The 24,716-nt window shown below is 48.9% G+C and overlaps 2 protein-coding genes across 3 annotated transcripts; one reads left to right on the top strand and one right to left on the bottom strand.

The window, feature by feature from the left end:
- Positions 1–1,741: 1,741 nt before the first annotated feature.
- On the top strand, positions 1,742–3,352 carry LOC119365228. Of its 2 annotated transcripts, XR_005175394.1 has the most exons (4): positions 1,742–2,029; positions 2,238–2,380; positions 2,823–3,077; positions 3,192–3,352. XR_005175394.1 is itself a non-coding variant. In XM_037630841.1 (3 exons), exons 1-3 carry the CDS (start codon positions 1,916–1,918, stop codon positions 2,974–2,976), a joined length of 411 nt encoding a protein of 136 aa, XP_037486738.1. In that variant the 5' UTR covers positions 1,742–1,915; the 3' UTR covers positions 2,977–3,247. The 2 variants fall into 2 exon arrangements, 1 of the variants encoding a protein (XP_037486738.1); XM_037630841.1 differs by having other exon boundaries at positions 2,823–3,247.
- Positions 3,353–3,946: 594 nt separating this feature from the next.
- LOC119361057 lies at positions 3,947–5,784 on the bottom strand. The gene is made up of 2 exons (XM_037626441.1): positions 4,561–5,784; positions 3,947–4,217 (listed from the first exon to the last, which is right to left on the bottom strand). The coding sequence occupies exon 1, from the start codon at positions 5,782–5,784 to the stop codon at positions 4,852–4,854; it is 933 nt and encodes a 310-aa protein (XP_037482338.1). The 3' UTR covers positions 3,947–4,217; positions 4,561–4,851.
- Positions 5,785–24,716: the final 18,932 nt, after the last annotated feature.

Here is a 24,716-nt window from a genome sequence, read left to right as displayed (position 1 = left end):
ACCAAACCGCAAGAGCTACATCTCACTTATAGCGAGACAGTAGGAATTCTCGCCACAAGCGTCTACAATAATGGGCCGACGTATAATAGCATACTTCAAAGAAATAGAGTAGAAAAAGCGAGCGCGCGGGGATCAGTCGATCTCCTTGTTGCCGTGTAGCCCTGCTAGCCACCGAGGCACCGTCAGGTTCGTGTTAAATTTGTACGACGCAACCAACTTGAAGGAAACGAGTCAGTTTTCCAGTAGTTTAGTGGGTTTTTTTTTTTCTGGTTTCTCCATTGGTTTTTCTTTCATTTCTTTCTGTGTTTTCACTATTTTTATTTTACTTTATTTTTCTTTAGTTTTCTTTGTTTCTTTCTCGCTTTTCACTCACTTTTTTCTTTTCTTTCCTTTTTCTTTGGTTTTTTTGTTTCTTTTCTTGTTTTTCATCAGTTTTATTTCGTTTTTTCTCGGGTTTTCACTGTTTTCTATACACATTTTTGGTATATATCTAATACATTTTTATAATACAGGTTTAACATTTTTTTAAATACATGATTAACATTTAATGAATACATGGTCAACATTTTTACTCCGCACATTTAATATATTTTAAATTCTTGATCAACACTTTTTCAAGAGCAAATTAATTTTTTTTAATACATGATTAATTTTTTATATATACACATTTAGCATCTTTTCAAATGTTTGATTAGCGTTTTTTCTATACACATTTGACATTTTTTCAAATGCTTGATAACGTTTTGAAAATACAAGATTAACAATATTTGAATACATGGTCGACATTTTTTCTATTCAGACTTAATATTTTTTAAATGCTTGATTAACATTTAAAAAAATACTTGTTTACCATTTTTCCAAACGATTGATTGAACTTTTTTAAGTACATGGTCAATTTTTTTCACACACATTGTATTTTTGTATACATTTTTCATATACATGAGAATCAGTTTTTGTATACACATTTAATATTTTTCGATTACTTGGTTAACATTTTTTTTGAAATGTTTTATGTAAAGTGTTTTTTGTAATATATTTATTTACAATATTTTGAAGTGAAACGAAATTAAAAAGAAGAAAGAAAGAACAAAAACATAAAACGTGAAAAAAAAACCTAAAAAGCGAAGCTGTGGCCTATTGCGCGCCTGGGCCGACCCATCTCGTTCTCGCTGGAAGCAAGGTTTAGCTGCACCCCCACCAAACTCCCATTCTATTCCTCAAAATATAAAACTCCCCTTTGCTAAAAAAAACCACGAACTCCTACAAAGTCTCGTTTTCACCAAAGAGAGAGACACCAGTTCCTGTGAAGCTCAGCTAAAAAAAAGTGCATTTCCCTTTTTAAAAAGCTAAAAAAAATGTTCATGTGAAGCTTAGGCAGCACTCAACAAAAACAAGAAGGGGCATGTGATGTGATTACTTGCAGTCAAAGTTAAGGAATCACCTTGTGTAACGCCACTTGTTTGTCAAGATTACCAGCTCCATCTAACCATTTAGAAATGACGGCGATCATCTTGCTTGTTGGCACAGACCCCGAGACCCGGTCTTATTCTTTGCCACAAGCCTCAAAGTAACTTTATCTTCCCCACTTTGTCCGCATTAGTTTACAAGGCATTGACTCAACTAACGACACATAAAAAAGCACAAGCTGCAAAACCCATGGGCGGCCGGCCATCGATGGTTGAGAAGAGTAGACGCAACGGGACCCAACCCCCCCAACCTATCATTCTCACATCCACTGTAGCCCATATGACTTCCGACTTGAGACTAGGTTTGCTCCGTAGGTGACGCAGGACCCCGCACCCGAAGTGCGTATATATGAGGTGACCCTGGCGTCCCTGTTGCGCCTCAGTCGTCTCAACACTCCACCTAGGAAGAAGAAGAGGAGGGACGCTACCAAATCGGCGATCCAGGGAAGATGACGTTCAGCATCACCAGGAAAGAGATCGAGGGGTTCTGGAGGAGGAAGGAGGAGGAGCGCCGCCTCGCCGCCGAGAAGGAGGCCGCGAGAGCCAAAGCCAAGACGCTTAAGGTCAGAACCCTGCTGCTGATCAACTGTAATTTCTTTCTCCATTATCTGTTCAAGGTCAGATCCTGCCGCTGATCTCCTTGTCAGCTGAAGAAAACTACAAAATCTCTGTTATCTCATTTCCCCTGTTACGATCATGAAACTTCTGGCTTTGATTTTAAGAGAACGTGTGGTTAGAAATGTTTGGAATGACTGATTTTTTGGAAAGCAGATGGAAGATTATATGCTCTTCGAGCAAATGATAAGGGAGATTCTCGAGGAGGGGAACGAAGGTGACAAGGGCATCAACGACAACAGAATGATGGTGGCAGCTTCCAGCAGGGTCGCCGAATTACGGATTGGGATCAAGCACTGGTAACCTCTTCTCACAACTTTCCTGTAGCAATTCTAGCACCGAGAGTGCGTCCTTTTTCTCTTCTGAAAAGTACTTTCAGCCCATTTTTTCTGAAACTGTATACTGGTATAGCCAGTGCGATGTGGAAAACAATCCGTGTCCCACCCCATCCAATCCTTTCCCGTAGTTGGATGCCCTGTCACAGCTCACAATGCCGTACCAGCACAATAACGTATGGCCAAGAAGTATACGACATAGGTGGTGGAAAATAAAAGGCATTACGGGCCATACTCATACTACAAGCATACCACACGCTAGCTAAAAATTTATTTCTCGTGGAATCTATCTTCTTACACATGCTTTAGCGTCCACGGAGAAGCTTCTTAGTGCCGTATTTAATTAGGCGGTAGTACATGTGGATTATGATATGACAGACCCACCATCTTCTCCAACTGGGTGCAGGTGGAAAAAAAGCACTTATGCTTATCTGAATGAGCCGGCAGTGACGGCATCAATGGATGACAACGGCAGAAGCAGACGCGCCGTCACTTATATTCCACAAGACAGATGCCTCAAAGTCCGCTCGGCGATTCCTGCTTCATTTGTCATCTTTTAGCTACTCTGTATGTGTGCATGACAAAACAAGCTGAGGCATATCTATATGTGTGTATGCATCAGCTGTTGTGACAAGGACGGAATAATTTATGTTGTGTATAAGTGTTGGACACAATACATAATTTGTCATTAATTTAATTCCTTGTTACGTGACAGGATATGCCCAAAGCATCAGACTTGGAATTCTCTGAACCGATGCATTATTTCCAACAATAAGTTTGTCTGAATGCTGTACTTGTATCAAATTATCAAGTGGAAGACCGTGTTGCTTAGTGCATTGCGTCAATTTTTATTTTACTTTTTCGTCTGGTGATTGCTGATTGGTGTGTGGTTTGTAACCACAACAAAAGTAAAAGTATTGCATGTGCTGACAGTCACTTGGCTGCTTCTTCAATTGCCATCGCCCAAAAATTCAAAATTGCAATCGTCCTGGGTGCAAAAGATAAAATTAAATATCCGACAATGCCCGAGCAACAAGGTTTTCCGCTTAATTTGATAAGTGGAGTGGCGATGCACTAGACCATGGATGACGGTAGCACCGGAAGCATGACGAAGGTGAGATAGACATGGGTGAGGAAGAAGAGTGAGATTTTAGTTTATAATAGACCCGGGCATTCATCGATTGGTCCAGCTTTAAAAAGCCTGATCCTGGATGAAAATCCGTAAAGCGCACGAGCTCGCCTGCTCATGGTATCGGCTGCCGTTTGCTCTTAATTGGGATCCTGGCCGCGCCATGTATTTTGGTAGTAGTATATGCTCGCATGCTGAGAAAAGGGTCGTGTAGAGACGTTCTCTGACCCAGCAGAAGCCATCCGCCGTTTGTGCAGCCGGCGCGGGGGACGCCCTGTACCATGGTGTTCCACCGGCACATCCGCACATGTATTGTCGAACAACACCCTCATCTACTGTCGAACGAACAAGTGCATCGGGCAGCTGTGCTGGTCATCAACGATGAGCATGTGGTGCACGAACTTGTCGAAATCAGCTCTGAACTGACTCCTTTTGGTGTAGTAGCAAGGTGCCGGTGCTACGCTAGGGAAGCATGAAAATGACCTGGGGCATGATCTACTTAGGATAGATATGATGTCCAGCCACACCGGAAGAACATTAGATTGTTTAGAATCTAGCAATTGATAGAGGCATGCATTGCTCAATCTCAACCTCCCTGAACTTACAGAAATGCTGCCTTTCATTTATTTCCAAGCCAACTTGATTGCTCAGCACCTTAAGTCCAACCTGATACTGCATCCAATGAAACAGAGTAAACTCTTGGAGGTTAAATGCTTGAAGGAACAGAACAAACAAAGAAAAAACTAATTTGGTTAGGATCATCTGAGCAGCTAGATAGTTTATGTATAATACATTCATATTCACATACTTGCATACAGTATATCATTGTCAGCCAAACAAGAGAAAAACAAGCAAAAGTCTGAAATGCGTAGCATAGCCATATAAAAAGATCCAGTTAAATACTCAGTGCTCCTAACCAATTACATTAGTTTCTTACTAGCTGTTCCAAAAGAAATGGTGAACGGCCTAAAATATGAAATCAATTAGTCAGTAGCAGGTATCACGTAATAATTACCTGCTGGATTGTTGGAGTACACTACTTGGAGATACTACAAGTGCAGTAGTTTCCATCTATGCGCGGCATTCCGACAAGAAGATGGCCAGAGTAAGCTATATCTTGCACCTTGTAATTCCTCGTATCAATAGCAAGAACCCACGACTTGGGATGCATATATTTCTGCCTGGCCGTCAGGTAAACAATACCACCATCACCACCATCCATGCTAATAGCTGGGTCAGAAACAAAAAGGTTCTGCAACCCTATCGGCAGCTTCAGGGAGTGGTCACCGAGGATGATGTCGGAAGCTCAAAGCGTGGTCACCTTGTTCCAAGCAGCATAAGAATTACGCTCGTCCTTGTCACTCTTGTTGATCCAAGTGGTAATCGTCCAGTTCTCTGTTCGGCCAATAGCCCACCCGGTTTCTTCATCACAAGTGTCCGGGAGATCAACGATTTCAGAATCCACCTCAACGAGCCTGATGCATCCACCAAGCAAAGCGATACCACGGTAATGCCTTGCAGGTCCTGTGATCTGTGGCAGTGGCAGTGGGACACCGCTGAGTGCATGATTCTCCGAGAGCATGTCGCAGAAAACTATGCCGCGCCAGAGGTCAACCCACGAAATGGCGCCTGCAAGAGTGATCACGGTGGATGTATGGTGTTGGGATAAGATCCGCTTGGTGCTGACGGGGGTATCAACCGGAAAGCTCGCCTGTGGCGACTCAACAATCAGATCTTTTCTGCTCCAAATCTGGGTCTCGGAGTCGAACAGGTGGAGTACGTGATCGTAGGCAGAGGATATGCTCGGTACCAGCGATGCGATGGTGTAGTGCTTGTCCCCTCGGGGGAAGATGCCGAACGGATCATCCCTGTCGACGGAACATGGAGGGTGCGGCAGTAGCTTGAGAGACGGCTCGTTGGGGTCGGCCCGGTAGACGAAGAAGTCGCACAGCCGTGTCGGGGGGAAGCGGAGCTCGGGCCCGGTGTATGCGTGGAAGAGGATGAGGTTGTCCACCATGGAGAGCACGCAGGGCGTATCTCCGAAAGGCCCATTTTTGCGGTACAGGTACAGATTGGAGGGGGTCGGCGGGTGATTGGGGAGGAGGGAAGCAAGTAGTATCTCATTGTTCCTCCCGCGGCCCACGGCGGCGGCGCTCTTGCGACTACGGCGGGCGTGGGCATGGATGTGGAGGAGGACCCAGAAGGGGCGGCGGAACTCATCGGAAGGGGCGATGGGCATGGTGGTGGCGGCGGACAACGGTGTGCGTGGGAGCTTTCTCTTGGATCTAGTAAATGGCTCAAAGTATAGCTGGCCAAATGGGCCGATTTTTTCGGGCCGGCCCGTGAGCACGCCGGCACGGCCGGCCTTGGGTCAGGCACGGCACGGGCTAAACGGGCCGGGCCAGGCACGCGGCACGCCCTGGGCTGTGCCTGGGCCTAGAGGCTGGGCACGCGGGCCGGCACGGCCCGGCCCGATTACGTTTTATTTTTATTTTTTTATACATATATATATGGCCCAACATGTAAAAATAGGCTAAAAACGCTCAGTGCGTCAAATAACAGGCTAAAATTATGCAGCCCACCGTGCTAAACGGGCCAACATGCCGACCCGTTTACTAACTGGGCCGTGCCTGGGCTGCAGGCTGCAGCACGCGGGCCGGCACGGCACGGCCCGTATAATAATCGTGCCTTGGCGGGCCGGGCCGTGCCAGGCACGATTAGGATGGGCCGTGCCGTGCCGGGCCGGGCCGGCCCGTTTGGCCAGCTATAGCTCAAAGCACACATTTGTGTCCAGGGTAACCCATAATTTTTGTAAAAAAACATAAAAGAACACCACTTCTACGGCACAAGCGAGTAACAAATCACACTAATCCAAAGATTAATGTGGTATAACAGCAAAACTAACCGGTTTGACCCATTTGTTAGAGCATCTCCAGCCGTTGGCCCCACAGAGTGCGCGTAAAATCGCCGTCTGGGGGCGAGCCGGCGCTAAAAACGGGTGTGGTGGTGAGCGGGTTCCCAGCCGCAGGCCCTCGGGCCGCCCCCGAGACGCCGTTTATGTTTAAAAAAAAGGGTATTCGGCAAAGTTCGGCAAATTGGACAAATTATTCGGCTAAAGTTCGGCAAACTGGACATATATTCGACATTCCATAGCAAATTTATTTTAAAAAAGGCCGCAACTACAACTACTTAAGGGCCGAAGAAGTCGATAAGCGCGGCGAAGTCGCCGACGTCGCCGCCATCCTCGCCATCGTCGTCGGTGGTCTTCTCCTCCTTGACGCGGCCGCCCCTGCTGGACCCCTGCCCGGCATCGCCCTGGCGGACCGATGGCGGCGGCGCGTCGTCGTCGCTGTCGTCGAGGACGACGACGCCTCCCTCGTTGTGGCCCCGGCGCCAAACTTTGAACTGCTAGTAGGCGGCACTAGCGCTCCATCTCCATGCGTGCCCAGTCATCGCGCGCCCATTTCAAGGTTGTCGCGTCGTCGAGCTCCTCCTTGACGCCCCCTCCGAGCTCGGGCTCCGTCTTCACGGCAGTGAGCCCCAGCTCCATCTTCGGTTTGACGTAGCGCGAAGGAGCCGAGGAGGAGGCGCGCCGGCCGCCCTCATTGATGACGATGCCGACGCTGCGGGTGCGCCGGCCGAGCGGCGTCTTTGTTGCGGGCTCAGCCTTGACGCCGAACACCGCCGGCAAGCCGGAAGAATGGGAAGAGGAGCGGGAGGAGGAGTGAGAGGAGGAAGTCGAGGAGCCGAACCTCCTGGGCATCCATTGCCCGGCGCTCCGGCGGGGGATCGGGGCGGCCGCCGCGACAGGGTATGCCAGCGGCGGGTCATTGCCGCCCTCGAGGTACTCCAGCACATCATGGAGCGTGCGGCCGGGGACGGCCCACCATACGCGGCGCCCCTCGCTATTCTTGACACCCCCCACCTCCGGCGCCCCGTTGGTGGACGAAAGCCTCTGCGCCTGCCGGTGCTGGAAGTACGCCGCCCACGACGCGTGGTTGTCGGCGGCATACTGGGGGAGGGCGCGCTGCTCCTCCGTTAGGGATGCCCGCACGCAGTCGACCTCAGAGGCGAAGATGGCGGGGCGCGCTTCGCCGTCGGGCACTAGGGGAATGGGGACGCCCCCGTTGCTGAGCCTCCACCCCGTCGGCCCGGCGCGCATGTCCGGTGGCGCTGGGATGTTCGGCTTGAATAAGAGGTAGGCCTCCCACTCGTGGAGCGAGCAGCGGCCGAAGCCGTTGGCCGCCGTCGCGTCACCGGGGAATCATGCGGCCATCGGATGGGCTTGAGGAGAGAGAGGAGGGAAGAAACATCGGCGAGCGGCTGCGCACGGGGAGAGAGGCAGAGCTCGGTGGCAGCTGTGGGCTGGTGTGGCCAGAGGCGAGGGGGAGGCACTGGTTTTTACAGCCCCGTGCCGTGTGTACGCGTGGTGGGAGGGGAGGCATCACCGCGCCGCCCGTGATCAGGAATCAATGGCAAGGCTGACCGGCGGCAACCCTGCCATTGATTCCACGCAGGAAACCGAGGCGTTCCAAGGACAACGAGGCGCGCGTCGCTGACTCAGCGGGCCCGCAGCTCTTTCGCACCAAAATCACTCGCCACGGCGCCCCCGGGTGCCCCCAGTGCGCGGGGTTTGGCCTGGGTCAGCCGGCGCTAATTTCGGCCCAAACCGGCGAAAAACGGTCTCCTGGGGGCGCGACTGGGCCGTTTTTTCGGCGCCGACGCGAAAAAATTGCCTGGGACGACCGTGTTGGGGGTGCGGCTGGAGATGCTCTTAGACTTATATGGCATGCCTATGTGCACAATGCGTTGACGTGGCTAGGGGTCCCACTTGTGAGCCTCACATACTTTCCTCTTTGTTCTCTTCCTACCCCTCTCGCTTCCCAGTCCTGCCTGCCGCCGCCGCTGCAATCAGCTCCGGTGAGAACAACTCTCAGCGTGCGCTGCCGCTGCTCTGCTTCTGCTGCCACTTGTCAGCAGCCCAGATGGCCCTCTGACGCCATGGTCCACTTGGTCAGCTGTAGTGTGAAGGTAATATGCCCTAGAGGCAATAATAAAGTTATTATTAATTTCCTTATTTCATGATAAATGCTAGAATTGTATTAACCGGAAACTTAGTACATATGTGAATACATAGACAAAACATATTGTCCCTAGTATGCCTCTACTTGACTAGCTCGCTAATCAAAGATGGTTATGTTTCCTAACCATAGACATGTGTTGTCATCTGATGAACGAGATCACATAATTAGGAGAATGATGTGATGGACATGACCCATCCGTTAGCTTAGCATTATGATTGTTACAGTTTCATTGCTACTGCTTTCTTCATGACTTATACATGTTCCTCAGACTATGAGATTATGCAACTCCCGAATACCGGAGGAACACTTTGTGTGCTACCTAAAGGAAATATGCCCTAGAGGCAATAATAAAGTTATTATTTATTTCCTTATCTCATGATAAATGTTTATTATTCATGCTAGAATTGTATTAACCGGAAACATAATACTTGTGTGAATACATAGACAAACAGAGTGTCACTAGTATGCCTCTACTTGACTAGCTCGTTGATCAAAGATGGTTATGTTTCCTGACCATAGACATGTGTTGTCATTTGATTAATGGGATCACATCATTAGGATAATGATGTGATTGACTTGACCCATTCTGTTAGCTTAGCACTTGATCGTATAAGTTTTCAGCTATTGCTTTCTTCATGACTTATACATGTTCCTATGACTATGAGATTATGCAACTCCCGTTTACCGGAGTAACACTTTGTGTGCTACCAAACGTCACAACGTAACTGGGTGATTATAAAGGTGCTCTACAGGTGTCTTCGAAGGTACTTGTTGGGTTGGCGTATTTCGAGATTAGGATTTGTCACTCTGATTGTCGGAGAGGTATCTCTGGGCCCTCTCGGTAATGCACATCACTTAAGCCTTGCAAGCATTGCAACTAATGAGTTAGTTGTGAGATGATGTATTACAGAACGAGTAAAGAGACTTGCCGGTAGGTATTGAGATACCGACGATCGAATCTCGGGCAAGTAACACACCGATGACAAAGGGAACAACGTATGTTGTTATGCGGTCTGACCGATAAAGATCTTCATAGAATATGTGGGAGCCAATATGAGCATCCAGGTTCCGCTATTGGTTATTGACCGGAAACAGTTCTAGGTCATGTCTACATAGTTCTCGAACCCGTAGGGTCCGCACGCTTAAAGTTATGATGACAGTTTCATTATGAGTTTATATGTTTTGATGTACCAAAAGTTGTTCGGAGTCCCAGATGTGATCACGGACATGACGAGGAGTCTCGAAATGGTCGAGACATAAAGATTGATATATTGGACGACTATATTCAGACACCAGAAGTGTTCCGGGTGATTTCGGAGAAAACCGGAGTGTCGGAGGGTTACCGGAACCCCCCCGGGAACTAATGGGCCTTGTTGGGCCCTAGTGGAGAAAGAGAGGGGCCGGCCAGGGCAAGAGGCGCGCCCCCTCCCCTTGAGTCCGAATAGGACAAGGAAGGGGGGGGGCGGCGCCCCCCTTGCCTTTCCCCTCTCCCACTCCTTCCTCCCCCTCCTTCTTGGACTAGGAAAGGGAGGGGCAAACCTACTTGGAGTAGGTTTCCCCCTCCTAGGGCGCGCCACCCCCTTGGCCGGCCCCCTCCTCCTCCCCCCTTTATATACGGAGGAGGGGGCACCTCTAGACACACAAGTTGATCTTCGTGATCGTTCCTTAGCCGTGTGCGGTGCCCCCCTCCACCATATTCCACCTCGGTCATATCGTTGCGGTGCTTAGGCGAAGCCCTGCGTCGGTAAAACATCATCATCATCACCACGCCGTCGTGCTGAGGGAACTCATCCCCGACACCCTGCTGGATCGGAGTCCGGGGATCGTCATTGAGCTGAACGTGTGCTGAACTCGGAGGTGTCGGACGTTCGGTACTTGGATCGGTCGGATCGTGAAGACGTACGACTACATCAACCGCGTTGTCGTAATGCTTCCGCTTTCTGTCTACGAGGGTACGTGGACACACTCTCCCCTCTCGTTGCTATGCATCACCATGATCTTGCGTGTGCGTAGGAATTTTTTTGAAATTACTACGTTCCCCAACAGTGGCATTCGAGCCTAGGTTTTATGCGTTGATGTTATATGCACGAGTAGAAGACAAGTGAGTTGTGGGTGATACAAGTCATACTGCTTACCAGCATGTCATACTTTGGTTCAGCGGTATTGTTGGATGAAGCGGCCCGGACCGACATTACGCGTACGCTTACGCGAGACTGGTTCTACCGACGTGCTTTGCACACAGGTGGCTCGCGGGTGTCAGTTTCTCCAACTTTAGTTGAACCGAGTGTGGCTACGCCCGGTCCTTGCGAAGGTTAAAACAACACCAACTTGACAAACTATCATTGTGGTTTTGATGCGTAGGTAAGAACGATTCTTGCTAGGCCCGTAGCAGCCACGTAAAACTTGCAACAACAAAGTAGAGGATGTCTAACTTGTTTTTGCAGGGCATGTTGTGATGTGATATGGTCAAGACGTGATGCTATATTTTATTGTATGAGATGATCATGTTTTGTAACCGAAGGTATCAGCAACTGGCAGGAGCCATATGGTTGTCGCTTTATTGTATGAAATGCAAACGCCGTGTAATTGCTTTACTTTATCACTAAGCGGTAGCGATAGTCGTAGAAGCAATAGATGGCGTAAACGACAATGACGCTACGATGGAGATCAAGGTGTCGCGCCGGTGACGATGGTGATCATGGAGGTGCTTCAGAGATGGAGATCACAGGCACAAGATGATGATGGCCATATCATATCACTTATATTGATTGCATGTGATGTTTATCCTTTATGCATCTTATCTTGCTTTGATTGACGGTAGCATTTTAAGATGATCTCTCACTAAAATTCTCAAGAAGTGTTCTCCCCGAGTATGCACCATTGCGAAAGTTCTTCATGCTGAGATACCACGTGATGATCGGGTGTAATAGTCTCTACGTTCAAATACAACGGGTGCAAAACAGTTGCACACGCGGAATACTCAGGTTAAACTTGACGAGCCTAGCATATAATAGATATGGCCTCGGAACACGGAGACCGAAAGGTCGAGCGTGAATCATATAGTAGATATGATCAACATATTGATGTTCACCGTTGAAACTACTCCATCTCACGTGATGATCGGACATGGTGTAGTTGATATGGATCACGTAATCACTTAGAGGATTAGAGGGATGTCTATCTAAGTGGGAGTTCTTAAGTAATATGATTAATTGAACTTAAATTTATCATGAACTTAGTACTTGATAGTATCTTGCTTGTCTATGTTGATTGTAGATAGATGGCCCGTGCTAATGTTCTGTTAAATTTTAATGCGTTCCTTGAGAAAGCAAAGTTGAAAGATGATGGTAGCAATTACACGGACTAGGTCTGTAACTTGAGGATTATCCTCATTGCTGTACAGAAGAATTACGTCCTGGAAGCACCGCTGGGTGCGAGGCCTACTGCTGGAGCAACGCCAGATGTTGTGAATGTTTGGCAGAGCAAAGCTGATGACTACTCTATAGTTCAGTGTGCCATGCTTTACGGCTTAGAACCAGGTCTTGAACGACGTTTTGAACGTCATGGAGCATATGAGATGTTCTAGGAGTTGAAGTTAATATTTCAAGCAAATGCCCGGATTGAGAGATATGAAGTCTCCAATAAGTTCTATAGCTGCAAGATGGAGGAGAACAGTTCTGTTAGTGAGCATATACTCAAAATGTCTGGGTATAATAATCACTTGATTCAACTGGGATTTAATCTTCCGGATGTGAGCGTCATTGACAGAATTCTCCAATCACTGCCACCAAGCTACAAGAGCTTTGTGATGAACTATAATATGCAAGGGATGGAAAATACTATTCCCGAGCTCTTCGCGATGCTAAAAGCTGCGGAGGTAGAAATCAAGAAGGAGCATCAAGTGTTGATGGTTAACAAGACCACTAGTTTCAAGAAAAAGGGCAAAGGGAAGAAGAAGGGAAACTTCAAGAAGAACAACAAACAAGTTGCTGCTTAGGAGAAGAAACCCAAGTCTGGACCTAAGCCTAAAACTGAGTGCTTCTACTGCAAGCAGACTGGTCACTGGAAGCGGAACTGCCCCAAGTATTTGGGGGATAAGAAGGATGGCAAGGTGAACAAAGGTATATGTGATATACATGTTATTGATGTGTACCTTACTAATGCTCGCAGTAGCACCTGGGTATTTGATACTGGTTCTGTTGCTAATATTTGCAACTCAAAACAGGGACTACAGATTAAGCGAAGATTAGCTAAGGACGAGGTGACGATGCGCGTGGGAAATGGTTCCAAAGTCGATGTGATCGCGGTCGGCACGCTACCTCTACATCTACCTTCGGGATTAGTTTTAGACCTAAATAATTGTTATTTGGTGCCAATGTTGAGCATGAACATTATATCTGGATCTTGTTTGATGCGAGACGGTTATTCATTTAAATCAGAGAATAATGGTTGTTCTATTTATATGAGTAATATCTTTTATGGTCATGCACCCTTGAAGAGTGGTCTATTTTTATTGAATATCGATAGTAGTGATACACATATTCATAATGTTGAAACCAAAAGATGCAGAGTTGATAATGATAGTGCAGCTTATTTGTGGCACTGCCGTTTAGGTCATATCGGTGTAAAACGCATGAAGAAACTCCATTCTGATGGACTTTTGGAACCACTTGATTATGAATCACTTGGTACTTGCGAACCGTGCCTCATGGGCAAGATGACTAAAACACCGTTCTCTGGTACTATGGAGAGAGCAACTGATTTATTGGAGATCATACATACAAATGTATGTGGTCCGATGAATGTTGAGGCTCGTGGCGGATATCGTTATTTTCTCACCTTCACAGATGATTTGAGCAGATATGGTTATATCTACTTAATGAAGCATAAGTCTGAAACATTTGAAAATTTCAAGGAATTTTAGAGTGAAGATGAAAATCATCGTAACAAAAAAATAAAGTTTCTACGATCAGATCGTGGAGGAGAATATTTGAGTTACGAGTTTGGTCTACATTTGAAACAATGCGGAATAGTTTCGCAACTAACGCCACCCGGAACACCACAGCGTAATGGTGTGTCCGAACGTCGTAATCGTACTTTACTAGATATGGTGCGATCTATGATGTCTCTTACTGTTGGAAATATGCCCTAGAGGCAATAATAAAAGGATTATTATTATATTTCCTTGTTCATATAATTGTCTTTTATTCATGCTATAATTGTATTATCTGGAAATCGTAATACACGTGTGAATACATAGACCACTATATGTCCCTAGTGAGCCTCTAGTTGACTAGCTCGTTGATCAACAGATAGTCATGGTTTCCTGACTATGGACATTGGATGTCATTGATAACGGGATCACATCATTAGGAGAATGATGTGATGGACAAGACCCAATCCTAAGCATAGCACAAGATCGTGTAGTTCATTTTGCTAGAGCTTTTCCAATGTCAAGTATCTTTTCCTTAGACCATGAGATCGTGTAACTCCCAGATACCGTAGGAGTGCTTTGGGTGTACCAAACGTCACAACGTAACTGGGTGACTATAAAGGTATACTACGGGTATCTCCGAAAGTGTCTGTTGGGTTGACATGGATCGAGACTGGGATTTGTCACTCCGTATGACGGAGAGGTATCACGGGGCCCACTCGGTAATGCATCATCATAATGAGCTCAAAGTGACCAAGTGTCTGGTCACGGGATCATGCATTACAGTACGAGTAAAGTGACTTGCCGGTAACGAGATTGAATGAGGTATTGGGATACCGACGATCGAATCTCGGGCAAGTAACATACCGATTGACAAAGGGAATTATATACGGGGTTGCTTGAATCCTCGACATCATGGTTCATCCAATGAGATCGTCGAGGAGCATGTGGGAGCCAACATGGGTATCCAGATCCCGCTGTTGGTTATTGACCGGAGAGCCATCTCGGTCATGTCTACGTGTCTCCCGAACCCGTAGGGTCTACATACTTAAGGTTCGGTGACGCTAGGGTTGTAAAGATATTAGTATGCAGCAAACCGAAAGTTGTTTGGAGTCCCGGATGAGATCCCGGACGTCACGAGGAGTTCCATAATGGTCCGTAGGTAAAGAATTATTTATGGGAAGTCGAGTTTCGGCCATCGGGAAAGTTTCGGGGCTCACCGGGATTGTACGGGGACCACTGGGTGGGGCCACCTATCCCGGAGGGCCCCATGGGCTGAAGTGGGAGGGGAACCAGCCCCTGGTGGGCTGGTGCACCCCCCTTTGGGCCCCCCTCTACGCCTAGGGTTGGGAACCCAAGGGGAGGGGGCGCGTCCACTTGCCTTGGGGGGCAAGTTTCCCCCCTTGGCCGGCGCCCCCCATGAGATCCCATCTCCTAGGGCCGGCACCCCCCTGGGGTCCCTATATAAAGAGGGGGGGTGGGAGGGCAGCCGCACCCTGACACCTGGCGCCTCCCTTCCCCCCTTGCTACACCTCTTCCTCCCGCAGACGCTTGGCAAAGCCCTGCCGGATCCCTGCTGCATCCACCACCACGCCGTCGTGCTGCTGGATCTTCATCAACCTCTCCTTCCCCCTTGCTGGATCAAGAAGGAGGAGACGTCACACTGACCGTACGTGTGTAAGTGCATCTAGTGCCCCTTAGTGATTTTGGTGTATTGAAGACTTATAGGTTAAGGGACTAATGCGTTTGTGAGTATACACAGGTCTATAAGTCTATGAGGAGTTTGATATTTACAGAGAAAGTCGACCCCTAAAAATGAAGTTCTTCAACTGAAGACTTTGATATTCTGAAGACTTTCTGAAGACTTTGAAAGTGAAGAAATTGGTGTGACCTTGAAGACTTGGTATTCATTTGTGGAACATGAAGCGTGAAGACTTTTGTTTTCGTAGTTTCATTTTCTCTTTCTTGAGTCATAGGAAACACCGTACTGTTAAAGGGGGTCGAGGAAATACTAAGGAAAAATTTCCATGTGATGCTCAACTCAAAATCCTACACCTACCAATCCCTTCGAGTGAAGCCTTTGGAAATCTCATACAGTTCAGTCACTTTCTTCAGTGACATAGACGAAGTTCTTCTGGTCACTGATGAATTTGTTCTGACTGAGGAGTTAGGAATTCGTCAGTGCGAATTACCTACACAGTGAGGAACATGATAGCCCTGAGGAATTTGAGAGTCAAATTTCCGACCGTTGCTGTGCTGCGCGCCAGCTGTCCCAAAATATCTTATCCACCTAACGGTCATATCATTGAGGGGCATTTATGTCTTATCATGTCGGGCTGCTCCCTAGGCTATAAATAGCCGCCCCCTACAACCACTAGCTGGTTGGCTGCTCCGAGATAACTTGACACTTGTCATTTGAGAGCAACCCATCCTCCGAGGACTTTGAGCGAAAATCATCAAGTGAGGAAAACCCAAAACCAAACCCCTACAAACCCAAAGTGATTGAGCATCACTGAAGAAATTGATCCTGCGTGGATCCGACGCTTGTTACCTTTGAAGACTGTGCTTCTTCCAGACAGTTAGGCGTCAAGGTCTAGAGCATCCAAGAGGAATTGTGGATTGCCGAGTGACCAAGTCTGTGAAGGTTTGGAAGTCGCCTGAAGACTTACCACGAGTGATTGGACGAGATCTACGTGATCTTAGTTCAAGGAGAATACGGTGAGGACTGGGTGTCCTGAGCTGCGTGCTCAGAGACTGGGTGTCCGGGACTGCGTGTCCTCGAGTTTAAATACTCAGCCGCTCCAACCAGACGTACAACTGAGACAGCAGTTGGAACTGGTCTACCAAATCATTGTCTTCACCAACCTAACTGGTTCTATTTCCTCAACCCTTTCATTTCCTCATTACTGTGTTGAGTGTTTGTTGATATCTGTGTTTGAAGACTTTGACTGAAGACTTTCTCAATTTCCCCAGTTCAATTTCTTTAGTCTGTTTGTCTTCATCTTGTGTTATCCTGTGATTACGCTTTCTGTACTCTGTGCTTGTCTTCATTTCATCATGATGACCATGCTTGTATTCTGTTATGCTTACTTCTGAGTACTTATTCCGCTGCTAATAGTTCTTCGCTAAGGAATTTCCTCACCGTCAAATTCCTCAGTGAAGAATTCATAAAAATCGCCTATTCACCCCCCCTCTAGTTGACGTAACGCACTTTCAACGTGTGTTGAACGCGGAGGTGCCGTCCGTTCGGCGCTAGGATCTCCGGTGATTTGGATCACGACGAGTATGACTCCCTCAACCCCGTTCTCTTGAACGCTTCCGCTCGATCTACAAGGGTATGTAGATGCACTCCTCTCTCTCGTTGCTAGATGAACTCATAGATTGATTTTGGTGAACGTAGGAATTTTTTTATTTTATGCAACGTTCCCCAACAGTGGCATCATGAGCTAGGTCTATGCGTAGTTCTTTATTGCACGAGTAGAACACAAATCTGTTGTGGGCATAGATGCTGTCAACTTTCTTGCCACTACTAGTCTTATTTTGCTTCAGCGGTATTGTGGGATGAAGCGTCCCGGACCGACCTTACACGTACGCTTACGTGAGACAGGTTCCACCGACTGACATGCACTAGTTGCATAAGGTGGCTAGCGGGTGTCTGTCTGTCCCACTTTAGTTGGAGCGGATGATGGGGTTATGTACCTAGGGTAGGGTCATGGACCTGATCCAAGTAACTTACCCTAGGACATCCTGAGAAGAGGTCGCCTTCCAGTCGACCAACGAGGATTCACTCGACTGTCCTGAAGGACTCGACCACGAAGACTCACTCGACCACCAGGAGGTCAAGAGGCGCTCTGCACTGCAACGGCCTGTAATCAAGTAGACTTTATGATAGTAAAGGCCTTTATGTGGGGCGTTACCAGTAACGCCCCAGACTTAACTCACCTTAAACCCTCTCCTACGTGGGCTGGCTGGGGTCTTGGCGCACTCTATATAAGCCACCCCCCTCCACAGGCAGAAGGGTTCGGCACCTGGTAGTTCATACACTCATAATCCACTCGACCGCCTCCGGGCTCCGAGACGTAGGGCTGTTACTTCTTCCGAGAAGGGCCTGAACTCGTACATCCTTTGTGTTTACAACCTCTCCATAGCTAGGACCTTGCCTCTCCATACCTACCCCCCACTCTACTGTCAGGCTTAGAACCACGACAGTTGGCGCCCACCGTGGGGCCGGTGTTTTAGCGATTTTGTGGGGAAGTTGCGATTCTTCCGAGTACTTTCATCATGGTGTCTGCTGGAGTTTTGGTCGAGGGTCCAGAGATCCGTCTCGGCACTCTCACCTTCATCGCCGACGACTCCGCATGGCTCCAGGAGGCTCCACTCGACGTAGATGCGCTCCCCGTCCGCGGTGCGACGCATTTTCGCGCATGTGTCCGCGGCGTTCTGCTGCGACAACTGTCGACCCAGTATCGGTCGGCTCCTCCATCGTCCACCCTCCCGGTCTCCCGCCAGCGCAAGCGCTCAGGCCGGTCGAGGCTTCAGCGATGGGTGAGTCACGCGGTGGCTCGCCAATCGGCCACTACCCAAGTTGCGGCAATCGAGCCCAACGAATCTCTCTACGGCTTGTTCGATCAGTCGACTGGCTCCGTAGAGACTGCATCCGAGTGCGGAAGCAGTGATCCAGCGGCGGAAATCTTGATGGTCGACGGGCCCCACAGCCCTCCTGGCTTCGCCCGTGGTGGTGGAGCAGGTGACGGCGGCGACCCTGCACGAGGCTACGAAGAGTACCAGCCCGAGCCACTCGACTCTCTGCAAAGAGAGGAACTTCGCCACAGGAACGAGGATCCCCTGCGTATTCCCATCGCAGGAGAAACCCCCGAGGCTCGTGCCTTGGAGGAGGCGCGTCTGGCCAATTTGGCCGAGCGCACTCGACTGGAGAACCTTCAGCGAGTACTCGACGAGCGCGCGCGGCAACGAGTTCCCGACACCAGTCGACGTCAACTCTTCCCGCCGACTCAGGTATATCGAACCCCAATTCAGAATTTAGCAGCTGCGACCCGTATAGCAGAGTCCATCCAGCCTTTGCAGTCGGAAGCTGGCAGAGGTTTGCTGCAGATCAGGGATCTGCTCCGGGCAGCAGGAGATCAGAATTCAGCCGTGTCTCAGTCGCGCAACAGAATTCACAGTCGATCCGTCACTGTGAATACGGTTCAGTCGGCTCACAGCCCCAGATCACCTCCGCGGCGCGAAGGGCGTGAGAATCGGCGAGATCAATATGGCGACAGACTCGAACGAGATGATAGGCGTCGAGTGCCCTATTCCCCTCCGAGGGGTGGGTCTTACGCTCCTCGGCAGCCAGATGATAGGCGTCAGTACAGTGCAGGGCGTAGGGTTCCAGTTGACCCCAGAGAGCCAGGCTTCGACGCGCGATCCATTATCGTGCAAGGGTTGGTCGACCGGAACAGAGTCCATCGAGGCGCACTCGACAGAGATGTACCCACAAGCAGTCGAGTGCATGTTTCTGGTCCTGAATGTTTCAGCAGAGCTATCAGAGCCGCAGTTATCCCCCCCAATTTCAGGTTGGCAACAGGAGTCAACAAGTTCACTGGTGAGTCTAAGCCTGAAACTTGGCTTGAAGACTACCGAGTGGCAGTTCAGATTGGTGGTGGGAACGACGAGGTGGCCATGAAGCATTTGCCCCTCATGTTGGAAGGTTCTGCCAGGGCATGGTTGACTCAATTACCTCCTAGCAGCATTTACACTTGGGAAGATCTGTCCCGAGTGTTCGTCAGAACGTTTGAAGGGACTTGCAAGCGACCAGCTGGATTGACAGAGTTGCAAGTCTGTGTGCAGAAAGCTAATGAGACTCTCAGAGAGTATATTCAGAGGTGGATCACTTTGCACCACATTGTGGAGAATGTGTCCGATCATCAGGCAGTCTGCGCCTTCAAAGATGGTGTCAAGAACAGAGAACTGAGTTTGAAATTTGGTCGAACCGGTGACATGACCTTGAGTCGGATGATGGAGATTGCTACCAAGTACACCAATGGCGAAGAAGAAGACCGACTCCGAAGCGGCAAGCACAAGCCGAGTCAGTCGGAAAAGGGAAACACCAGTCGGAAACAGAAGCGGAAGGCTGAACCGGCAGCTCCTGGAGAGGCTCTGGCCGTGACTCAAGGAAAGTTTAAGGGGAAACCAAAAGGATCCTGGAACCCCAAGAAGGTAAGGATAAAGAAGGGAACGACGTGTTGGATATGCCATGTCACATTCACACGAAGAAAGACGAGGAGGGGAATATCATTTACCCAAAGCACACCACTCGCCAATGTCGACTCCTGATCCAGCAGTTTCAGGGAAAACAGCCACAGGACAAGGAGAAGGAGTCGGACAAGGCCGAAGATAAAGAGGACAGTGAGGGAGGATATCCGCATATCAACTCCACTCTGATGATCTTTGCAGATGTGGAAAGTAGAAGTCGACTGAAAGTGATTAACCGAGAGGTGAACATGGTTGCCCCAGCAAAGGCAAATTATCTGAAGTGGTCTCAAACACCCATCACATTCGACCAATCTGATCACCCGACTCATATTGCCACCCCTGGGAGGCAAGCTTTGGTGGTCGATCCAGTTGTCGAAGGCACTCGACTGACAAAGGTGCTGATGGATGGTGGAAGTGGGCTGAATCTGTTATATGCAGACACATTGAAAGGTATGGGCATTCCGATGTCCCGACTGAGCACTAGTAACATGAGCTTTCATGGAGTTATACCAGGGAAGAAGGCCGAGTCACTCGGCCAGATAGCTTTGGACGTAGTGTTTGGTGATTCGAAGCATTTTCGCAAAGAAAAGTTGACGTTTGAGGTCGTGGATTTTCAAAGTGCATATCATGCCATTTTGGGGAGACCAGCCTATGCACGGTTCATGGCTCGACCATGTTACGTGTACCTCAAATTGAAGATGCCCGGTCCCAAAGGTGTGATCACTGTCACCGGTGATAGGAAAAAGGCAGAAGAGTGCTTTCAGAAGGGCTCCAAGATTGCCGATTCCCAAGTGACAGCGGTCGAGTTCGAAGAATACAAGCAAAACGCAGATCCGAGTGACTTGCTGCGATCCAAGAAGCCCGCCACAGAGTCTGCATTCCAGTCGTCCGGTGAGACGAAGCCTGTTCACATTCACCCGACCGACCCCGAAGCAGCTCCAACCCGTATCTCCACAACACTCGACCCAAAATAGGAAGAAGCGCTCATCCAGTTCCTCCGTGAGAACTGGGACATTTTTGCATGGAAGCCCGCTGACATGCCAGGTGTTCCCAGGGGGCTGGCTGAGCATCGCCTAAGAGTCGACTCGTCTGCAAAACCAGTCAAAGAGCATCTTCGGCGATCCGCCGTCCAGAAGAGAAGGGCCATCGGTGAAGAAGTGGCTCGACTGTTGGCGGCAGAATTTATCCGAGAGATATACCACTCCGAGTGGCTCACTAATGTCGTCATGGTTCCTAAGAAGGACAAGTCGCTCCGAATGTGCATTGATTTCAAGCACATCAACCGGGCCTGCCCGAAAGATCACTTTCCTCTCCCTCGCATAGATCAAATTGTTGACTCGACCGCGGGATGCGAGAGGTTGTCTTTTTTAGATGCCTACTCCGGGTACCACCAGATCCGTCTGTACGGGCCCGATGAGGTAAAAACAGCTTTCATCACTCCATTCGGGTGCTTCTGCTATATCACCATGCCATTCGGCCTCAAGAATGCCGGAGCCACATTTATGCGAATGATTCAGAAGTGTCTACTCACTCAAATCAGTCGGAATGTGGAAGCTTATATGGATGATATTGTTGTCAAGTCACGAAAAGGTTCCGACCTGCTCGCTGACCTCGCCGAAACATTTGCCAACCTCAGAAGGTATGATATCAAGCTCAATCCATCAAAGTGCACATTTGGAGTTCCTGGTGGCAAGTTACTCGGTTTTCTCGTTTCCGAACGGGGAATCGACGCTAACCCAGAGAAGATTGGCACTATTCTCCGAATGAAACGCCCTGCGCGAGTGCACGATGTCCAGAAGCTTACTGGATGCTTGGCCGCATTAAGTCGATTCATCTCACGACTCGGTGAAAAGGCACTGCCTCTTTACCGACTGATGAAGAAGGCTGACAAGTTCGAGTGGACTCCAGAAGCTGATGCAGCGTTTGCCGAGCTAAAAGCTCTGCTCTCCACCCAGCCGGTGCTTGCTGCTCCAATCAGCAAAGAGCCTCTGTTGCTCTACATCGCAGCCACAGGACAAGTCGTCAGTACTGTGCTAACGGTCGAGCGGGAAGAAGAAGGAAAAGCTCTCAAAGTTCAGCGCCCAGTGTATTATTTGTCTGAAGTCTTGACTCCATCCAAGCAGAGATATCCTCATTATCAGAAGCTTGTGTATGGAATATACATGACCACAAAGAAGGTTGCTCATTATTTCTCTGACCATTCCATCACAGTCGTCAGCGACGCTCCACTATCAGAGATTTTGCACAACAGAGATGCAACTGGTCGAGTGGCCAAATGGGCGATTAAACTTCTTCCCCTTGATATCAAGTTTGAGGCAAAGAAAGCCATTAAGTCCCAGGCGATAGCAGATTTCCTCGCCGAGTGGATTGAACAACAGCAGCCGACTGAAGTTCACTCGGAGCATTGGACCATGTTTTTTGATGGCTCTAAGATGTTGAATGGTTCCGGTGCTGGGGTTGTCCTGGTTTCCCCCAGAGGAGATAAGCTCAGATATGTGCTCCAGATTCACTTTGATTCCTCCAACAATGAGGCAGAATATGAGGCCCTCCTATATGGGTTGCGCATGGCCATTTCACTCGGCGTCCGTCGCCTAATGGTCTATGGCGACTCGGATTTAGTGGTCAATCAGGTGATGAAAGAGTGGGACGTGAGAAGCCCAGCCATGACTGGATACTGCAGTGCAGTGAGGAAGCTGGAAAAGAAGTTCGAGGGGTTGGAGCTCCATCATATACCCCGACTAAAAAATCAAGCAGCTGATGATCTAGCAAAGATAGGTTCCAAGAGAGAAGCCATTCCGAGTGGTGTGTTCTTGGAGCATATACACACTCCGTCAGTCAAAGAAGATCCTTTCACTGAAGAAACTCCGCAGCCCAAGAGCGCCACAGACCCGACTGAAGTTGAAATCCCAGCGGTGGTCGACTTGATCATGGAGGTTTTGGTGGTCATTCCCGACTGGACGATTCCGTATGTTGCATATATCTTGATGAAAGAGCTTCCGGAGGATGAGGAAGAGGCTCGACAGATCGTCCGTCGATCTAAGGCCTTTACCGTAATCAAAGGACAATTATACAGAGAAAGCGCGACTGGAGTCGGTCAGAAGTGCATAACACCAGAAGAAGGTCGACTCATCCTCAATGATATTCACTCGGGGACCTGTGGTCATCATGCGTCCTCTCGGACCATCGTGGCCAAAGCATACCGAGCCGGATTTTACTGGCCCAAGGCGAATGAGATGGCAAAAGAGATAGTGGATAAGTGCGAGGGATGTCAGTTCTACTCGAATATGTCGCACAAGCCTGCGTCAGCTTTGAAGACCATCCCACTCGTCTGGCCTTTTGCAGTTTGGGGGCTGGACATGGTCGGTCCTTTGAGAACAGGACGAAGCGGTTTCACGCATGTACTGGTGGCAGTCGACAAGTTCACCAAGTGGATCGAGGCTAAACCAATCAAGAGCCTTGACACCGGTACTGCTGTTAGCTTCATCAGGGAACTAATATTCAGATATGGAGTCCCGCACAGCATCATTACGGATAATGGGTCGAACTTTGACTCAGAGGAATTCAGAGCTTTCTGCGACTCCCAGGGCACACGGGTCGACTACGCTTCAGTCGCCCATCCGCAGTCGAATGGACAAGCAGAACGAGCTAATGGACTGATTCTTAAGGGATTGAAGCCTCGACTGATGCGTGACCTCAAGCACGCAGCTGGAGCTTGGGTCGATGAACTTCCCTCTGTACTCTGGGGACTGCGGACCACACCTAATCGGTCGACCGGAAGAACTCCATTCTTCTTGGTCTACGGAGCCGAAGCGGTCTTACCAAGTGATCTTCTGCATAATGCTCCCCGAGTCGAAATCTACAACGAAGCAGAAGCTGAACAAGCGCGGCAGGACGCAGTCGACCTTTTAGAGGAAGAAAGGGAGATGGCTCTGATCCGGTCGACCATCTACCAACAAGATCTGCGCCGTTTCCACGCCCGAAATGTGAGAGGTCGAGCCTTCCAGGAAGGAGATTTGGTTCTCCGAGTGGATCAGCACAAACCACACAAGCTTGCTCCTTCTTGGGAAGGCCCCTTCATAGTCACCAAGGTCCTCCACAATGGGGCGTACCATCTTTACAACGTCGAGCATAATTTCGACGAGCCCCGAGCTTGGAACGCGGAGCTACTCCGCCCATTCTACACTTAAGTTTTATCATTCGGATGAGTTGCAATAAAGTACTTTTTGTAGTTCATGGACCTCAAAATAATAGTGTCATAGTTCCTCCATAATATCTGTCACTTTTTATTTTTGTCCAATGAAATTCCCCTCAGTGGGTAACTTAGCTGCGAATCCGTTTCGCCTAAGTTTGTAAAAATCCTACCGAGTGGTGAGCCAGACTCCCACTCGGAGGCTTAGCTGCGAATCCGTTTCGCCTAAGTTTATAAAAATCCTACCGAGTGGTGAGCCAGACTCCCACTCAGAGGCTTAGCTGCGAATCCGTTTCGCCTAAGTTATCAAAATCCTACCGAGTGGTGAGCCAGACTCCCACTCGGAGGCTTAGCTGCGATTCCGTTTCGCCTAAGTTATCAAAATCCTACCGAGTGGTGAGCCAGACTCCCACTCGGAGGCTTAGCTGCGAATCCGTTTTGCCTAAGTTATCAAAATCCTACCGAGTGGTAAGCCAGTCTCCCACTCGGAGGCTTAGCTGCAGCCTCGTGCTCGCGTAAGTTATAAAAATCCTACCGAGTGAAGAGCAACCCTCTCACTCGGGGGCTTAGCTGCAGTCCAAGCACTCGCCTAAGTTATAAAAATCCTACCGAGTGAAGAGCAACCCTCTCACTCGGGGGCTTAGCTGCAGTCCAAGCACTCGCCTAAGTTATAAAAATCCTACCGAGTAAAGAGCAACCCTCTCACTCGG

This window comes from Triticum dicoccoides, chromosome 2B, assembly GCF_002162155.2.
Source record: "Triticum dicoccoides isolate Atlit2015 ecotype Zavitan chromosome 2B, WEW_v2.0, whole genome shotgun sequence".
Classification (NCBI taxonomy): Eukaryota; Viridiplantae; Streptophyta; class Magnoliopsida; order Poales; family Poaceae; genus Triticum; species Triticum dicoccoides.
This window is presented reverse-complemented; position numbering and strand designations above follow the sequence as displayed.

Excerpts from the sequence above, each read along its gene's own strand:
- LOC119365228 (XM_037630841.1), top strand. The coding sequence starts at position 1,916 with ATGACGTTCAGCATCACCAGGAAAGAGATCGAGGGGTTCTGGAGGAGG. Across the intron at positions 2,030-2,237 it reads CCAAAGCCAAGACGCTTAAG|ATGGAAGATTATATGCTCTT; the intron begins GTCAGAACCCTG and ends TTTGGAAAGCAG. Across the intron at positions 2,381-2,822 it reads CGGATTGGGATCAAGCACTG|GTGGAAAAAAAGCACTTATG; the intron begins GTAACCTCTTCT and ends AACTGGGTGCAG.
- LOC119361057 (XM_037626441.1), bottom strand. The coding sequence starts at position 5,784 with ATGCCCATCGCCCCTTCCGATGAGTTCCGCCGCCCCTTCTGGGTCCTC.